At 32.9% G+C, this 20,923-nt stretch overlaps 1 protein-coding gene across 16 annotated transcripts in view; it reads left to right on the top strand.

The window, feature by feature from the left end:
- Positions 1-20,923, top strand: part of EPB41 (erythrocyte membrane protein band 4.1) — a 153,545-nt gene that overhangs the window by 69,426 nt on the left and 63,196 nt on the right. For all 16 annotated transcript variants that reach the window (XM_015598909.2, XM_025041328.1, XM_015598919.2 and 13 more), the window contains exons 4-7: positions 609-713; positions 9,972-10,014; positions 18,004-18,079; positions 20,325-20,543. In XM_015598909.2, coding sequence (XP_015454395.1) covers positions 609-713; positions 9,972-10,014; positions 18,004-18,079; positions 20,325-20,543 — 443 coding nt within the window. The remainder of the gene's footprint in view (positions 1-608; positions 714-9,971; positions 10,015-18,003; positions 18,080-20,324; positions 20,544-20,923) is intronic.

Raw genomic sequence — 20,923 nt, 5'->3', positions numbered from 1 at the left:
CACTGGTTTGATTTTCTAGATAAAGAAACATTAAGAAAATGATTCATAGCACAACTGAAATAGTGACTGCAGTAGTTAATATATGCAGGGTATCTAGAATTTTATACTTTATTCATTTTTCTGAAGGAGATTGAAGGGAGTTGAGACATAGTTCATTCTCTGGAGACATTTGGTCTGAGAATGATAGAGACTCTAATGATTTCCATAGCCACTAATAACTGTCAATGTCAACAGTTGATTTAGTTAATTCAGGTGGTCACAGTGACTGGCAGCAGCCCATTGCAAGCTTCAGGAAATATTGCACCAAAAATAAAGAATGTGATGTTTAGAATGGAAGTGGGAAGGTGGTGGTAGATGGAGGGAAGGTGGAATTTTGCTTTGAATTGTAGCACTATTTCCAAGCTGCTATAAATGTGTTGCATATTTTAGCTGACAAATTATGAAACAGGATTTTTATAACTCATATTGTTCTACTTACACTGTGTGGCCATCTGAAAATGTTAGTTACAAAGGATGAAAGAGGAAATTGGAATATTATACTTTATTTTATTTGGTGTTGAATACAAGAATAAGAGGAAACCTCAACTAAAGTACGTATATCTTTGCAGAAACATGCTAAGGGACAAGATTTGCTTAAACGAGTGTGTGAGCACCTCAATCTTTTGGAAGAAGACTACTTTGGTCTAGCCATTTGGGATAATGAAACCTCCAAGGTGAGGAGACTGCTTGTAATGTAAGAAGCTGACAAAAATTTGTTTTTGTTGTTAAGAATGTGTTTATGCCTGCCTCTCCAAGAAACATTGTATTTAGAGTTATTTTTGCCTATTCTTGTATCTCAGATTTTCCCTCTAAAATGAACATTTTAAAGAGAAGACCATTGCTGGTATGTTCTTTCATCATTGAAAGTATCTACTATATATTTTTTAAAAGGCAGAGAAAGTATAGAGCTATGATATCCTGATTAGCAAGTAGATACCAATAACTTTATGTATTATGCCATTAGTATTGTATCTAATATGTAGGAGCTTCATAATAAATATTTGTTGAATGGATAGTTCTATCAACATAATTATAGAATAATTATGATATATGCTTATAATTTGAGAGTAACATTATAAAAGAGAATAAAGTCCCAATATTATTGAAACAGTCATATAGAGAATCTGATATTTTCTTCCAGCCTAAGGAAAACTGATAGTTAACTCTGAAGGAAGTAAAAGAAAGTGTGAGGACGTGGAAGAGGGAAGAAAGGTTAAAAGTAAGATATTTACTTCAGAAAACTTGAATTATTTCCTGGGCCAATTAACTTAAAATTACAAATATTTAGCTTAAAATCAAATGATGAAAACTGTAGCCCAGTTTAACAAATACTTGCAGATACTATACTAGATGATATGGATACAGCTGTGAATAAGGTAGACATGGTCACTGCCCTCTGGAGCTTACAGTTTAGTGTGATGAGTGTTATACAAAAGGAGGTACAAGGTGTCATGAGAGATATGGCCAGGAAAGAAAAGTCTTCACTGGGGAGGTGATGTCTAAGCTGAGACCTGAAGGTTAAAATGGGCAAACGAAGTAAGAGAGGATGACTTGGAGTTGAGGAAGTGACACTGGAGGAACTAAGAGCCATCTAGCCTGGCTAAACATAGGGAGTGAGGAATAGGATAATAGATGAATCTGAAAAGCTACATGGGGGCCAGGTCATGGAGAGACAGTCTTCAGTACAATGTATTCATGCCATTTTAGTTGGTTCTTTTCCCAAGATGATTTATATTTATTAAGAGAGGTTGAGGGGCAGCAGCCTTTAACAACTGCAAACTCTATAGATTGGATTATTTGAGTTCGATAATACAAACTAGAGGACATGGAACTACCCTTTGCCTAAATAAAACATATTTGTAGAATATAGTACTAGTAGTTACCTAGCAGTTTGCAAGAGTTTGTTCCTTCTATGAATGACTGTGATTCAAAGAGAAAAATTATGTCCACTAGCATTAGGTTAATACTATTCTTTAATGACTTTTACTTTGTCTCCTTAAATGTGCAAGCCAACTTGTACTGAAGCCTGTAATTTCCATTAGTAAGGAAAGATTGAAGTTAATTAAAAAACAAAACAATATACATAAAACTACAGTGAAAAACTTCCTGCAGCTGTGAGCTGGAAAATTCTCCCATGAATCAAGGAAAGTACTCTGAGGAGGGGAAGAGAACGCTTGAATTTGGCATGTCAATAAAGTCACTGAGCACTTAACTTGTTTACTATAATTGGAAATAATTTTTCTATGAACTAATTTCTGGAAACTGGCTCATTTAAAGATGTTCAGCAAAGGAAATTTTTTCCACTTGCAGCTGAGCTTCTAGGGACCACATTGATACAAATCTTTTCAGTTGCATTGAAAACTTTTCAGTATTCTTGTGCCATCTGTACTCTTTCTTGTCAGCAAATATTATTTTCTTTATAGTATTTTTTACTATCTTATTTATTTTTTTAATAAGCAACTATTAAATTGCTTTATTTGTATATTAATGAATAAAATGATGTTAAAAGTGCCTAATATAAAAACTGAATAGCAGTACAAACCTGGCTTTGAATAATAAAAAAAAAAGGCATTATCCTTCTTAGATAAAATGTTTCTGGAAAAGAAAAGCTGATGTCTTTGAATCATAATCTAGCTTTAACTTTTCTGGTAGTTTATAAGAGCCCCTTCTGGGGAAGTCATTGGGCAAGTGAATCCTGAGAAACATAAGGCTTATATTCAGGGCATCTGCCAGGTCTGTAGTATGGGCCAAGTTCTTACAGGATATCCAGCAGGAACATGGTTAGGGGCATTGGGCTGTTCTATATTTTCTGTTTCTAAATTCATTGTGGCTAACCTTCAGCTCTCAGAAATAGGTCAAAGCAGAATTTTTCTTTGTGTTAAAATGAGGGTCTTTAGCTGATCCAGGAAGTAGGGCATAGAAGAAAGAGCAGGAATTTCATTAGCACATGGTCCAAGCAAACTTGTACGAAAATGTATCTGGGGAAGACTTCTTTAGCATTGTCAGGATAAAGGGCCAATACAGTAGCAAAACCCATCTTGATGATGATAGTCCTTCCTTACTATGCTGTCTCTTGAGTCATGTTTCTCTAGTCTGGATGGGTTACTCTTTTCTGGCTTGTATTTAGCTGTCCCTGGTGTTTCCTATCATCGTCATTCTAGGGATTTGCTTTCCCTCTTTCCTATGATGTTTCTCCTGCTTCCTTTGTCCTAGCTTTTCCTTGTGTTTTGATAGAGCGCTCCTGCTGAGAAATGGTACATGGGATGTAATCTTTTTCAGACATTATACGTCTGAAAAATATCTTTATTTTACCTTCACATTTAGTTGTTAATTTGGTTGAGTATAGAATTTTAGGCTTGAAATTATTTGCCTTGATTTGAAGGCATTACTCCATTGCCTTCTAGCTTCCAATGTTATTGAGAGGTCCAAAGCCATTCTGATTTTTGATCCTTTGTATGACATTCCTTCTCTCCTGCCCTTTGTAGAATTAAGCAAGTAGACTTTTTTCTTTTCTTTTTTCTTCTCCCCTCCCCTTCCCTCTCCTCCCTTACCCTTCTGTCTTTAAGGTTCTGAGATATACACTGGTGTATCTTGTGGGTTGATTATCATCCACAATTCTCGGCCCACGTCTGTTTTCTTTACTAGACTGTGATTTCCTAAAAAATGTCCTTGTCTAGCATATTGCCTGGCTCAAGTGTGGTAGGTATTCAGTAAATGTTTATTGAAAGAGTAGGACATGTTATATTTTAGAGAACTGCTTTGCCTCTTTCCAAGTTGTGAGTTAGGTAAAGTACTTATGCCTTTCTTTTATCATTGGTAAATTGGCAATGATAATAAGATAATCTTTATAAAAGCATGTAGAATGGTGCCTGGCAATAAAAATTACCTATTATCGTTGTTATTATGATAGTATTATTTTTTAAAAGATTACCAAATAATCAAAGCCTTTGCTTTCAAAAATTAGATTTGTGTGTCATAATGTAGAGGTAGGTGCACTCTAGAGCATCCTTCAGGTTGAATAATCTACCTGATCTTTTCCCAGGTAGGGTACACTGGAGGACAGCATACGTTTTACTTAAAATTGGTGTCTGTAGTCAGATTATTTTACTTCATTTTAGTTGTTATTCCCTATATATCTACTATCAATAATCCAGATTTCCAGATACTCTCACTGAAAGTATATAGATATTAATGAAATGATTAAATCTGTGAAGCAATTAATCTTTGTTAGTCATTTAAATTTTCTGTCATTCTGAAAACACAAAGGCTCCTAGAACTATAAAGCCTCTTGGGGCTCATCCCCCTCATTTTAGAGATGAGAAAACTAGCATATGGAGACAGAGTGGCTCCCTCCAAGCTACATCAGTTTACTCCTGAAATTCTTTGCCTGCTGCCCCTTCCTAAGTGATTTTCTTCTTCAGCTTTTTATTCTTCTTTCCTTGATTTTTACATTTTATCTTTGTTTTTTTTGTTTGTTTGTTTATTTCCTACCTACAGAATTATTTACTAATATTGTGGGGAAAATGTGAACCATAATACAAGGAGATATAAATATTTTATCCTCTTTACATTCCCAGTCTCTGGTGTCTTCTTTTGTGTGTGTAAAGCTTTATCCTTTGTATATGTAACTTCTCTGTATAAGAGCTTCTGGATCTGTGTGTTTTGTTTGTAGAGAATTGGATACTTTTATCAGTAAGGAAGATTAGTCGAATTGACTTTTTCCTCTCATGGAATGGCTTTCTTGTTCTCTCTCCCTACTTACTGCATGATAATAGGCCTATTGCCAAACTGAGTCTTGCAAAAAAAAAAAAAAAGAGGAAAAGCGGTCAGAAGCCAACTTCTATAGCTCTGTGAGGGATTTATTACCACTATGAAGCAGTTATATGAGTTAAGTACTTGCTTCCTACATTTTATTCCTGCTTAGAATTAGTTATTTATGATGACTCAAGAATTTTTTTCTTAGAAAAGTTATTCATATCAATTCCTACTTGCACCCCTCTCCTATCTCTCAATTCCCTCTCTCAAATAATGCTTTGGTTTTCCTGCTTAAAAAAAAAAAGAGAGAGAGAGAAAGAAAAAGGGGCTCTTATAGTAAATAATAAGAATTTTTAAATTAGAGGTTTATTCAGTTCAATAGTATGTGGCCATCTTTCTCCTTTCTTCCATTTTCTATATGGATAAATTTTCTTATCTTAGAAGTCAGATAATAAACTATGGAAAGATAGCCAGGAGGTTCTTTCTTTAACTTTGCAAAGGCACATAGTAAACACCAGTGGAGTGAACATTAAATCAAAAGTGTGAGAAATTTAGTATATAGTTACCTGAAAGGGTGGATTGTTTTCTATTGATTTATGACTGGCTTTGAAGGCAAGTGCCAGTGATGATTATATCTTTATTGTCTGGCAAATTAGAAAGACTAAAATGAATTTTGTAAACATACTTGCAGAGAAGGAAAGTTGTTTTGAGGATCTTGTCTTTTACTAGGAAGATTTGGGTTGACATCAGTAGAGATTTTAAACGTGTGTTTTGGTTTTTTTTTTTTTTTTTTTTTACCACGTAAAGAGTAGAATTACCTATGCTATAGTTTCTATAAACATATCTTGGAGCAGTTAATTGAAGTCAATAAACAAAGCATAAACAATGGTTATTTCTTGAGTTAAGGAAGACAGGCTTGTAGAACTTATAAATTTTTTACCTCAAAAGACAAGGATTTGTATAAATCACTTATGTATATGTATCAGGTTTTAGGACTTCCAGATAAGGGTAGCTGATGGCTAACTCAGCATATTCTTTATTAGGGTTCTTTTCTTAGAACTTCATGACCTAAGGTTATAATTTCTGCAAAATATGTGAAAAGGTACTATTTATTTTACCTCCCTAAATGAGTCACCTTAGTTGAAACTTTATTATCAGTATTCTGGTTTATTTTAGTTCTTCGTTCATTCTTCATTCATTCATTCATTCATTCAGTTAACATTTATTGAGTAGATAGCATCTGCTATGTGCTGGAGAGAGCTATAAAAGACGATCTCTTTCTTCAGGGAACTGCCAGGCTGACTAGGAGACATCAGTAAGATGAGTACCAACATTGAAAGGATTTTTGCAGAATGTAACGTAAGATCTGAATTATAAGAGATAGTCAGGAATCTTCCAGATGAAGAAATGTGGATAGTGAAAGGAGCAACATGTAAGAAGGTGTCTTGAAATAAGAGGGGACATGCAAGACCTGTAATTATTCAGTTGAATGAATGGAGATCTGTATCAGGATATTGCTGCTCCTCATGTCTATATTATTTTGAAACATTTTTTTAAGCTCAAAAAGAACTGCAATTCTTTTTAATGCACAAACTTAAATTCTGTTTAAAATGTTAATTTAACTTGAGATATTATTGGCAAGATGGACACTTGAAAAGGAATCCTTGCAACTGAAAATATTCAAATAGAATCTAGAAGATTATCCAAAAATGCTATTTTAGGGGGCATCTTAAGATCCCTACTAAAATACAGTTTTATAAATTTTGTCCTCTAAATATTTTGCTGTTTTATAAATTCCTGCAGTTTTCTTCTAACTATAACTTTCTTTCTCCTTTCCTTACAACCATCCTCCTTGAGAAATTAGTTTACATATAACTATCTTATTTCCTCACTGCTAATCTATTAGTATATGTTCCTAGCAGCATTACTCATAATATATATATTCATATATAATACAGGAAAGTGTGTAAATCACACATATTCACTTTGTAAAAATTCTTTGAGCTATGCATCTGTGTATATATCCCTAAGAGCAAAAAATTAGCATTACCAGGACTTGAGAATCCCCTTTTGGTCCCCTTGCCAGTCGCTACCCCCAGCCCCTAACAGTCATTACTTCTACCCCACTGCCTATCCAAAATAACAGATGTCTTCTTGACATCTATCACTGTCAGTTAGTTTACCTGTTTTTAAACTTTATACATAAATGTAATCACACATATGTCATCTTGGGTCTGGCTTTTTTTGTTTTTTTACAATATCATGTTTTTGAGATCCATCCAAAGATACCTTAAATGTATATCTACATAAATATACCATAATTTATTTATTCTACTGTTGATGGACATTTGGGTTATTTCCAGCTTTTTATTATTTTTTTTCTTTTTCATGAAAATATATTTCTTTTCCTACATTCCCTATTTTAGTAAGTAGTACCACATCCACCCAGTTGCCCAAACCAACAACTTGGGAATTATTCTTTACCATTATACCTTACCAATGCTCAGTCACAAATTTTGACTGCTTTAGCTCCTAAATATCTTTCTTGTCTGTCCTATAGACTTTATCCTATCAGGCTCTTTTGATTATCGATATCAGGATAATTTATTTAGTACTGGCTATATGCTTTTATATATAAAATAATCTGATCTACAATAACTGTAAGGGAGGTAGTTTTATCTCAATTTTATATATGAGAAAATTGAGACTCAGAAAGATTGTCTTGTATAAGGTTACACAGCTAGTAAAATGGTGGAGAAATTCAGGCAGGTTAGAACTCAAGACTGTTTGACTTTAAAGCCAGTACCCATAATCATCATTCTCTTCTGGATCACAATTATCATTCTCAACAACAACCTCTCATTTGATCTCCCTGTCTACAGTCATGTTTCCTCAAATTCATGTCACTCTATTCGGAATCCTTCAATGGCCCTCCCTTGCCAAGAACTTGATAAAGTCCAAGTTTCTTAGCATGGACTACTATGTCTTCCAGGATCTGACGCTTACTGTTCTCCACTTTGTATCTCTCTTCCCTACCTCTGTGCTCTAGGTATGTTGAACTACACACAGCAGCTCATGTGTATCATGTTCTCTCTCATAACCCTGTGCCTTTCTAATTACTTCCTCTTCTTTTTTCCCTGGTTAACTCTTGTTTGTCCTTCAAGCCTCAGTTTAGATCTCCTAAACATTCTTTTGAGAAACATGTCCTAACTGCCTCTTATCCCCAATCCATTTTGGTGTACTTCCTCTGTGCTCTTAAGAGCACTCCATGCTCTGTCTTAGCACTACCACACATTTCTAACATAGAAATTATCATACCTAGACAGATTGTTCACCTCTTCCATTAGACTGGCAACTCCTTGAAGACAAGCTCTATTTTTAAATCATTTTTTGTAACCATGGTGCCTAGCATATAGAGGGCTTCCTCAAATATTTGTTGGCTAAATAAAATTCTATAAATTGAATAATTTAAATTGAGAATAAAACTACCTATTCTTGTGCACGTTGATTTTTATTATCTTGTACACACTTTTTGATTTTGATCTGGAGGTCTAGATACTGAAACAGTAATAATTTGTTCTGTAAGGTAGCTTATACCTTGGGGTCCCATTTTGACTCAAATCTGAGTTTGCCCTCTCTTTGTCAAATTGGTGGGAATTTTAGCCCCAACGTCATAGAATGGCTTATGGAATCCTTGTAAAAAACCTGCCAGCTTTCAATTACTTTGGGAGGTTTCTCTTAAGAATAATGGAAAGTATGGAGTTGTCTCACTATTGTGGGGAGGAGTTCACTCCAAAGTGGTAGCAATCAGTCTTTGTCAAGAGTTCTGGGTTACATGGTATAAACATAGTTCTTAGAGGTTCCACGAAACTTTTCAATAGTCGCTTTTAAAGTCGTATTTGCCTTTGGACCTACAACAACTTAAAGATCTTTGGTCTTAATGAGAAACAAAAGAGAAACACCTAGGTTACTGCCTTTCTTACAAGGCTTAAACAAGTGTGTGCCTAGTTTTATATTATAGAAAAATTTTATATTTGGTATTTTTTAACACATATTTCTTAATCATCTGTGTTAATTGTGGAAGCAGGAGAAATAAAAGAAAACTAGAATTTACTCTCATGCTTATTGTCTGTTGTAGTAACTGTATAACAGTTAAAGTGATATACAATCACATGTAAGATTGTGGTTTCAGCCCATTCCTTGAGTAGGGCAAATGCAGTGGTCATCTGTGCTTTGCCTTTGTTAGTAGAGGAGAGAGGGGGCAGTTTACTCCTCTTGTCTGAATACCTCTAAAATTTAATTTTAAACCTCTTGGAGGAGGGAATGGGGAGGGACTGGAAGGAGGTGTGACGGTGTTCCTGGGGTGCTTGCAGTGTTATATGTTCACATTGATAATTTATTGACCTCTACATTTATGCTTTATGTACTTTTCTGTATGTATCTTTTGTCAATAAAAATGTTTTAAACAATATAATTTAGAAATTTCTGTCTTTAAATATTTCCCAAGGAACCTGTGAAAGATGTTAATGGCGAGGCTCTTTTCTAGTGATATTATTTCGCATGGTCCGCCATGGGTTGAAGAGCTCTGCCCTACTGGTGTGCAGACTCTAAGTGGGGTTAGAGAACAGTGAAGGGAGAGATTAGTGTGGGCAAGAGTAGTGAGGGAAAACAAAATAGTTGTTTATTCAGTAAACATTAACTGAGCATGAATCCTGTACCAAATGCTGTGCTGACATAGAAAAGTTAAACAAGACCGGAGGTCAGAATTAGAAGGAAAAATAAGATTTGGGTGATGTCAATAATCTGTCCTAGTCTTTATAGTATAATAAAAGTAACAATTTCTTATTTACTAAGAGCTTTAATATATTAATTTTTAAAATATTCACAATAACTATGAGATAGGCAATACTACTAATATCTTATTATATAGATGAAAAAACCGAGATTCTTGAAGTCATTCAGCTGGGAAATAGTGGAGCTAGGATTCAAGCCCAACCATCTGGCTCCCTTTTTCTCTGATCACAGTTACTATGCTATGCAAAATTAAGGCAAAAAATCTTTGAAATTTAGGTTGACTTGGATGTGTAAGTCAACCTAAATGGTCAATAATCCTGCTTCTGGTACTATCTTGTTTATGTTTTAGAGCTCTGTGTGAATGCCTTTTCTTCTTTTTATAGACATGGCTGGACTCTGCCAAAGAAATAAAGAAGCAGGTTCGTGGTAAGTGAATATTGCCTTTTTTATCCTTCTTTCTTTTAGTAGGTCACAGGATTTCCAACCATTTTCTGGCTGTGTGTCACCTTAGAATCCTGACTATAGCAGATGGCTTTGAAATGGAGATAAAGCCTTCCTCTAGAAGGAGGAGACTCCATAATAGAAAGATAGAGAGAGGTGGACACTGTTTAGATGTAGGTCAGATCTTGATTTTTTTTTTTTTTTTTTTTTGCTATTAGGCAAAGTTGGAGAAGATAGGAACAGTTGAAACAGAAGATAGAATAGAACAAAGATGAGAAGAGAAAAAGGATATGGGAGTCAGTTCTCAAAAGGGTAGTGATTGAAACTGTAGTAGCCTTCAATTAGGAGTATGCTGCCTGATTCTGTTCTTTTAAAATTTTCTGCACTATTGCGTTCTAACTTTCTCCATGTTTTCCTCTCTATTGTTCTTTTTGTCCCTTTTCAGTAGTCCTCTTCCAAACTGAAGTATACAAATCTGAGAATTCGTGCCAGCGACCCTTCTGACATTGTGGCTTTCTTCTAGCTTCATACCCTCTAGAATATATTGCTGCTGCATGCCCTGCTCCATCTAGTGTAGAGGGATAAATATTTCTAGGTCAAAAAAGTATAGATTAGTACTTTCTAGCCCCAGGCCCAATGGGCTAGCTGAAAGTTAGAGACTTCCTGCTTCCAATTATGACTAGAATTCCTTTTATTTTATTTTGAGGAAACTTCTAGGAACTGCAATAGATGTTATTCATCATGATTAGTAAGTTTTAACTCTTTATCACCTGAAAACGAATGTTGTTTTTCATTTGTTTCTTAAAAACACTTTCGTAATGGTGAAATGTTTTCCTTTAGACCCTATTTCTAATTTGTATTTCTTAAGACAGAAACAAAATATTCCTTTGGACTGGCAACTCTTCATATTTGCTCCCTGCCTATAAAATCTTGTTTCAAAATGCATGTCAGCAAAAAATATTCAGAATATTTGAGACACGACAAGAAAATCATAACTCCTAGCCCTTTTCAATGAAAATACTTTTAATATTCAATATTACTCAGGAACAAAAAGAGTCTTTAGGAAGAAAAGTTAAAACAGAGTTTATGATGAGTGGAGAAGAATATTTAGTAGATTATCTTCCTGACTATTTAAAAAAAAAAAACAAAACTCTTGCTAAGAAAAAGAACCTAAGTGTCATTTAAAAAAAAAATTACAAAATAATAAAAATCTTTCCTTTGACATAGGAATGAAAAACTGCATCTCTGACACAAACTTTAATAGAGAATCAAAATGTAAGCATTTCATTGTAAGCCAGAGAGAAGACTGTCATTTATCTATTGCAAAAGCTTTGGATTTTTTTAAATGTCTTTTATTATACAAGTGATATATACCCATTGTGAAAAATGTTAACTTTATGTATCATAGAGAAAGTAAAAGGCCTCTAAATTCTGCCCTCCAGATTTAATCACTGTTAAATTGGTATAATCTGCAAGATTTATTTCTAGGCATATAGATTTTGCTTTTTAAAAATAAAATTATAAAATTATGCTACATATTGTTATGTGCTATGTATTATATTATACATGTATTATGTATTCTATATGTAGTTTTTAAAATTAATTTTTAAAATAAATGATATAAATATACAGTATAAAATTAAAAGATACAGATGAATATAGTAAAAGGTAAATAAATCTTCCTTATACCTCTGTCCTTCAACTAATTTATTGTGTGTGTGTATAGACACATACACATGCATATACATACATACACACATGTGTGTATATTTTAATATAAATATGTATTTACACATGTTTAATATAAACATGCATTTAATATGTACATATTTTAATACAAATAATTTGAATGTATTGATATGTATTTAATATAAACATGCAACTAATCTTTTTAAACATAATTTGAAGAACTCCTTCTGTCAATGTATATTCATTTCTTTCATTATAATTATCTTAAATGATTATATAGTCGTAGCATAATATATATAATTAGTCCTATTGATGGATGTTTTGGGTTAACGTCTTTTACCTCCTTGGTTAAATTTATTTTAAGGTATTTTACTTTTTTGATGCAATCGTAAATGAGATTGTTTTCTTAATTTCTCTTTCTGATAGTTCATTATTGGTGTGGGTTAATCTCAATAGGTTATTACAAACAAGATTGCAGTAAACATACATGTATCTGTGTACTTATATGTGTTTGTAGATAAATTCCTGGAAGTAGAATCAAAGAGTATATTTTAAATTGTAATAAATACTCATCAGCAAGATTTTTTCCATATTTAAAAAAAAAATAGAGACGTATGGAGGCTAATGCAACAAAAACTCACGTACGCATCACCCAGAGTTAACATGTGTTACATTTGTAATTTAAAATAGAACCATACACGTAAGGTTTGTCTTTTCTGTTTTCCTTTTAGTTCTATCTCCTTCTCTCCCTATGTATAGAAATCTATTGTTATAAATTTGGAGAGATTCCTTTCAGTCCATGTTTTTATATTTTTCCTTCATATATCCATACCCATATACAGGGTATGGTAGTATTGCTTCGTCTGTTTATTTGAAATTTCTCTCAGACCCAACCTTACTCCTTTAAATCTTTTTCTGAGGTTTATCAATCTCTCTCCCTCTGAGCTTAAATTTTAGCTTCATTTAATTTCCTTATTTCTGAATGAGAGAGCTCTCCTATTCATGCTGAGTCATGCTAGCACCTATATCCCTTTCTGGAATAGCACAGAGCAAGGCAAGAAATCTTTATAACTTTCTATACCATAAAATACTAATATATAATTTATGCAAAATATGTTTTTTAAAAAAATCTATAGCCCACGTATGCCCCTTCCTAAATTCATCCTCTTCTTTCCCTGCAGAGGTCACCACTATCCTGAATTTTGTGTTAATGATTCCACTGCATTTTTAAAAAAATGGTTTTTATTACCTATAAATGTATACTTAAAAATACTATATTTTACCATTTTGAACATCATGTAAATTGAATTATATAATAGGTAATCATATGTGGCTTGCTTTTCTTAACATGATTTTTGAAATTCATCTCTGTTGAAAAAATTTCACAAAACAATTCTTAATCTTTACTGTGAGTGATATCCTCGTATATTTTTTCTTTTGTATTCTGTTTCATTTATTTAAATACTGATTTTGGCCCACTAAACAGATTGTGCAATGGGTTATGACCCACTGTTTAATAAACACTGATTTAGAGTATATACCTTGAATTGCTAAATTATAGGGTATGTTTATTTTCAGTATTACTAGATATTGCCAAATTACTCTCCTTAAAATTGATTGTAACTGTTTACATCCCACCAATGGTATATGAGAGTTCCTGGTTTCCTATATCCTCAGAAGGCAGGAATTTTTTTCAATTATTAATTTAAAAAAAAACTTTTGGATGTAATTCAGACAACAGAAAAGTTGAAAGACTGGAACAAAGGATACCTTGCATCCAGATTCTTCAAATGTTAATATTTTACTACATTTGCTTTATCTTCTTTTTATCTACACACACACACACACACACACACACACACACACACACACACACACACACACACACACAGAAGGCTTTTTTCTGAACCATTTAAGAGTAAGTTGTGTCATAGCACTATTTAGAATAACCAAAAGGAGAAAACAACCCAAATGTCTATCAATCGATAATGGATAAACAAAATGTGATATATCCATACAATGGAATATTATTCAGCTTTAAAAAGAAATGAAGTGCTGATAACTGCTACAGCATAGATGAACCTCGAAACATATTAAAGAAGCCAGATATAAAAAGCCACGTATTATTTGATGCCGTTTATCTGAAATATTTAGAATAGGTAGATCCATAGACATAGAAAGCAGATTAAAGCTTGCCAGAGGCTGGAGAACTGAGGGAATGAGGTGCTTAATGGATACAGAGCCTTCTTTGTGGGTGATAAAAATGTTTTAAATTAGATAAAGGGGATGGTTGTACAACACTGTGAATGTACGTAATGCCACTGAATTGTAGCACTAACTACTGAATTGTAGACTTTAAAATGGTTAGTATGTGAATTTCTTGTCAAAAAATAAAAAGAATAAGTTGCAGTCATGATACCTTGCTACCCCTAAATAATTGAGTTTGCATATCCCAATAGTAGAAATTAGTTTTTTACATACACTTTCTACAGAACCATAATACAATTACTAAAAGCCAGAAATTAATATTGAAAGAATACTATAACCTATAGTCCTTATTTATCAGTTGTCCCAATTAATATCCTTTATAAAAAAGGAAGTCCAAGGTGATACTTTGTATTTAGTTGTCACATTTCTTTAGTTTTCTTTAATTTGGAACAGTTCCTGAGTCTTTAAAGCGTTTCATAACATTGATAGTTTTGAAGAGCCGAGACCACTTATTTTATAAGTGGTCGCTTTGAGTTTTTCTGATGTTTCCTCATGGTACATGAATCTTCAGGTTACGCACTTTTAGCAGGAATATCATTGAAGTGTTGCCTATTTAGAGGCAGAAATTTTAATGTTAAAAAATTTAGAGCTTTTCTAGTCACCATTTTTTAATTTCACTAAACATTCTCTATAAGGTATTACTTTACTGTATGCATCATATTCTAGAAATGGTTGCTGACTGAAGCTTACTTAGCTTTAATATTTTTTTAATTCCAAGTGATTAACTTTAGCCTCTCTATTACATTTAACGCTGAACTTACGTGCAGTGAAACTGGATATCTTCTTTGAAATATCTCAAATTTATATCTCTTATATGGAAAAGAATAAGAACTGAAAGTTTGAGTTCTTTTTCTTACAATTTCTTTTAACAAAAGTAAGAGTTAATTTTGGAGACATTTCTGTTTAGGTATTGTTTTTAATACAGTTAAACTTCCTTATTTTGGGTTAAATGGAGAGGAAAAGTCCAATAGAAATAGTTGTTTTTTGTTTGCTTTAAAAAGTGTTTTCATTTGATTTGGTCTAGTAACTAGAGGTCATTGGGGATCTCGATTAATGAATATATAATTTTTATATATTGGTATCTACTATCCTTTTGTGCAGTCTTTTTTTTTTTGCTGTGTCATTCTCATATAACCTTCACAACAATGATCTGAGATCAGTTATTTTTTTCATTTATTCATTCAAATATTTTTTGAGCACTCGTGATAAGCCAAGCACTATTTTAGGCACTAGGGATACACATCAAATAAAACAAAAGATGTTTGTCCTTGGGTATTTGTATTTTAGTGAGAGAAGATAAAGATTACTCTTTAAAAAATATGTGTATCTACACAAATATTTAATAAGTAGTACATGTACAAAGTTCAAATGGTATAAAAGAGTATGTAGGAATAGCAGGTTTCCCTCCAATCCATTTTCCCCTAGCGTCTCAGTTTCCCTCCCAGGAGTTCCCCTTTCCACCCCGCCCCACCCCCCGCCCGCAACTACTATAACTAGTTTATTGTATGTCCTTACAGGGATAGTCTATGCATATGTAATCATACCTATAATATATATTTTATTCTACCTCCAACATTCACAGTTGCTTTCTATCTGTACTTTTCTTCACCTTGATTTTTTTCACTTAACAGTATATCTGGGAGATGTATCTTCTATTGCTAAATATATTTAGGTTGTCTCTAGATATTTGCTATTATAAACAATTTATTGTACAGATATCATTTTGATCACATTTAAGTATATGTTTAGATACATTTTGGAAATGAATTGCTAGGTGAAAGGGTATATATACATTTTACATTTCAATAGCTATTGTCAAATTATTCTCTATAGTTTTGTAACAATTTACACTCACATCCACAATAGATGAAAATGCTTATTTCCCCCACCAATCCTGGATGTTATCAAGCTTTTTATATCAGTTATTTAACACAGAACTCAAAGTGGAAAATATTATACTTTGTAAACTATTGCTAATTTGATTTCCTTAATGTTATTCTTCCTGTTCAATTAAAAAATTCCACTTATATATGTTATGAAATAACTAAATTTATGTGTAAAGTTCTTAAATGCTGAATTCACATATATTAAACATTTCTCTTGTCTATCTTGTTTTCCATACTGATTTGCTCTAGCCAAACATTTTTATAGATCATATAGAAGTCACCTTTTTTAATAGTTTATATGGGGAGTTATGAATTAACAATGGCTAGATTGATGTGATTTTATTGAATCAGAAAGTAAAACAAAAAATGGTGTTTTAATATACAGTATTTAAACTGTAAATACTGCCTCCTCATCTCTCACCCTTTTTTAGAAATAGTTATTGGATTGTTTTTCTGATCTAAGTTCCATTTAAAGTTTTTGGGGTATGAAGCATTAGAAGTGGATTGGTGGTAGATACTAGGATCTGAGACAACATTGTTATATTGTCTGGAATTTGCCTTGCATTTCTAAAGTTGATGGAAATTAACAACCATTTCCAAGGGAATTCTATATTAAATATTTTAGTATGCTTAAAACTACATATTGATTAAGATATTCAAACTGTTTCATATTTTAATTTGCATAGTGCCATTGCCAACTTTAGCAATAAACGTGACATTTGGAGATGACACACTGTGGATGCAAAACAGAACAGTGTTTGAAACATAGATGTTTTTAGGATAGTAGAGTCCAGTGGTTAAAAGCATGGGGTTTGAAGTAAAAGAACCCTGGATTCATTAGCTATGTACTTCCCTAAGCTTCCATTTCTTCGTATATAAAATTAATTAACAATAGTACCGACTTTCTTGGTTTTCTGTGAGGATTAAATGAATTAATGTATATAAGAGGGCTAGCTTAGTACCTGGCATGCAGTTAAGTACTGAACAAAATGGCAACTCTTAGCATCATAATCAATCATGTTATTTCTGACTGAGATCAGGCCCTATTCTTTGGGAAGCCAACAGTCATGTTAGAAAAACCCTGAAGGATAGCACATAGCTGGAAAAATTGAAAGGCATTCTCCAATTAACTTTTACTCCTAATCTCTGATTTTCATTGTAGATTAAAAACACACACACACTTATATGAGTTTTAGGATTGATGTCTTGTAGTTTTTATACTTAAAATATTTTTTTAGAGCTATAGTTTCTAAGGGCTACCTATATTACCCCTTCCTTCTTATTTCTAAAATAATCCGATCTCAGCCATATTAATGGAAGAATTCTTTGGTTATTTGAGATAATACAGGCATACCTTGGAGATACTGCCCATCTGGTTTCAGACCATCACAATAAAGCAAATACCACACTAAAGTGAGTCACACAATGTTTTGGTTTCTCAGTACATATAAAAGTTATGTTTACATGATACTGTAGTCTATTAAGTGTGCAATAGCATTATGTCTATGAAAACAATGTACATACCTTAATTTAAAAATACTTTATTGCTAAAAAATGCTATTCATCATCTGAGAGTGTTAGAAAAAATGGTGCCAAAAGACTTGCTCAATACAGGGTTGCTACAAACCTCCAATTTGTAAAAAAAAACAGTGTCAAAAAAAAATAGTGTCTGCTAAGTGCTATAAAGTGAAGCACTATAAAGTGAAGCATGTCTGTACTGAGAGATGTTACAAATAAATAATGCCAGCACCAAAAGAGAACATTCATGGATCACTCAGATGATCTCTGAAGACCCAGACTGGAATGTAAATCACATTTTGAAAACCATTGCTATAAACGTATTGACCTATAGGATGGTTTCCTTCATGTTATTTTGCCTACATAGTTTTAGTCCTTTGTAAATAAAACTATTGAATTAAGTCAGGTAAAAAAATGAGATCCTCTAACTACCTCTTAAGTGGTATCTAAATAAACTTTTTTTTTCTTTTTAAAATAAAAATAATATTTCATTCACAAAGCATGAAAATATTAAAACCTCAGGGAAAAAAGAAAAATTTGACTATTTTTAGACATTTCTAACTATCAGAAACTTAGACATAAGCATATAATTCTTTTGTGTTTGTTTTTACAGGTGTCCCTTGGAATTTTACGTTTAATGTAAAGTTTTATCCACCTGACCCAGCACAGTTAACAGAAGATATAACAAGGTAAATAGTTTATTAATAGTTTAATATGTAATAAGTAATTCTCACTATAATAAGCTCTGGGAATTTCCCTTTTCAGATAGAAAATTTCTATTCCTAAGATAGAAAATTTCTGATCACCTGAAGGCAAGCTTGCAAATAAGTAAGCCTAAAAAGTCTCAAATATCTGTGACTTGCTTGGAGGAAATTGGCTGGAGAATTAACCTTGCTTTTCATGGATATTATACCAAGCTGTGGACAGAGTACCTATAAACCATACCACCCTCCAAAGGGCAAGACATAAATATAGTGGTAAAATAGCTTCACTCTTTTTGTTTGTTTGTTTTAATGCGCCTCTTACACCATGTTCTTTCTCAGAAAGTTCAGAAAAGCTAAAGTCTCAGTGTTATTATTTCTTCCTAGCTCCCTTTTAAAGTGTATGATTAGGTATATGATCCTCATGAACTAAGTCTTCCTCAGTAATTTTTGAGCCCACTTAATTTATGAAATAAATCTTTTACTCTTTAAAAATCGCTTGCTGATTTCTTTTAAGGAAATGACTTTTGTTAGATTCAATATGAATATTAAGAAAAAGAAAAATGGAAAAGCAGTATATTGTAAAGAGTACTACTACACACATTTATGGCCATAGAATCTTGCTTAGAGCCTTATACATAGTAGATTCTTGGCAAATGTTTGTTAAATTGAACTGTCGATTGTTGAGAAACTGCTTTCTAGTTCCATTTTTGCTGTCAACTATCTGATTTCAGACAAATATACATTTCTGGGCTTCAGTTTTCATCTCTCTTAAATAAGAAAATAGCCTAAAACTCTTTAAAAGTCTGATTGTTAAGTACTGTGAAATGTCTATACCATTTAAAAACATTACTTTTTGTCTAGTTATCCTTAGTACATTCTTGAAGTTGAGATGCCATATCTCTGCCTGAAAATTTTGTTTTGGTTATTTTTCACAGGTAGGTTTTGTCTCTTAGAGTTACTACTTACTCATCTTTCTTCATCAGTGTTTATTATGTGTACAACAAAGCAAATCCCTAAAAATCCTTGTTAATTATCTACATTTTAGAGAAACTTAATTACCTCCTTTGTAACTTGGTTGGCATTGCTCTTTTTTAAAACATGTACGTAGTGACTAATTATAGATAGCAAAAACAATTGCTGATACATATGTTATTCAATATCTTATGGTCAAAGCAAGGATAACGATTCTAATTAACATAGGAATTTTCAATTTAATCATACCTCCTACCTTTCCTGTTTGATAAAGCAGTCTTGAACTGGTCAACTCAGTCAGAACAAGTTTTAAGAGGTCAAGATCTTAGGTGTGAACGTTTTGCTGACAGAGAGGAGTGTCTAACACAGGTAGGGGCATTTAGTTGATTTGTTGGACTGAACTGCTTTAATCTCAATCTGAATTCCCAACAGTTAGTAGGTGGAATCAGTCTTACAAGATGATAGTTGCGAAGCCCATCTTTGCCTTACACCAAAAAATGTTCATATCCTAATGAAAATGTATCAATATTGTCATCTTTGTATATGAAGAGTAGTCTCTACACATTCGGCAAAGCAGTGTGGTAGAAAAGAAAGGGTCTATTTTGGAGCCAAACAGTCTTTATTACTATCTAACATTGAGCAAGCTTACCCTTTGAAGCTGACTCCTCATCTATAATCTGGCAGTAATCCCCATTCACAAGTTTTTTGTGAAAATGAGATGAGATAATATATGTATGTATATGTGGTTCTTAGTGCACTTAACAAAATACTGGTCTCTTTACCTCCTTCGAAGTTTTTTCAGCTTTTTCTCTTTTCTTTCTAAACTGCTTTCCAACCATAAGTCCAACATAGTTTTTTAAAAACCTTTTTATATGGAAAAATTTCAAACAGAAAAGAAAAAATAACTCCCTAAAAATCCTTGTTAATTATCTACATTTTAGAGAAACTTAATTACCTCCTTTGAAGTTTTTTCAGCTTTTTCTCTTTTCTTTCTAAACTGCTTTCCAACCATAAGTCCAACATAGTTTTTTTAAAAACCTTTTTATATGGAAAAATTTCAAACAGAAAAGAAAAAATAACAGTACAATGAATAACCATATACCCAATACCTAGATCGAATAATTGATATTATCTCATATTTACTTATTCTCTTTTTTTTCCTCTCCCTTTGTTCCTCTCTCTCCCTCTTTCTTTCTTTTTCTCTCTGTATTTTGTTATTATTGCTGACATGGTAACATCTTTTCTCTTTTGGCTATAGATATTATTTATGTCTTCAACTTCGGCAGGACATCATTGCAGGACGTCTGCCCTGTTCCTTTGCAACTTTAGCATTGTTAGGTTCTTATACTATCCAGTCTGAACTGGGAGACTATGACCCAGAACTCCATGGTGTGGATTATGTTAGTGATTTTAAACTGGCCCCAAATCAGACCAAGGAACTTGAAGAGAAGGTCATGGAACTGCATAAGTCATACAGGTAAATATGTCTCTCAGGTTTGTTCTGTTTGTTTTGGCAATAAGTTTAAACCCTTTACCTGGAATTGATTCAGTGTTTGCCTTAGTAGGAACTGGTGACATAGAAAGAATCTACATGAGCTCAATTCCCTCCTAATTCTTTGGAAAAGTATTTAAGCCCTCTGAACCACAGTTTTCTCATCAGAGTAATGAGTGTTGCACTGTAGGCGAAAATTAAATGAGGTAATATATGTAAAGCACTAATCACAGTGTCTGGCACATAGTAAGTGCTCAGGAAATGGTAGCTATCATTAGTATTATTATTGCCTTACCTTTTTTTCAAATTTTAAACTTATGCCATATCAGGTGCCTTGAGATCCTTAGTGCTAGGTTTCTTAACTT

The sequence above is a fragment of the Pteropus alecto genome, unplaced genomic scaffold, assembly GCF_000325575.1.
Source record: "Pteropus alecto unplaced genomic scaffold, ASM32557v1 scaffold39, whole genome shotgun sequence".
Classification (NCBI taxonomy): Eukaryota; Metazoa; Chordata; class Mammalia; order Chiroptera; family Pteropodidae; genus Pteropus; species Pteropus alecto.
This window is presented reverse-complemented; position numbering and strand designations above follow the sequence as displayed.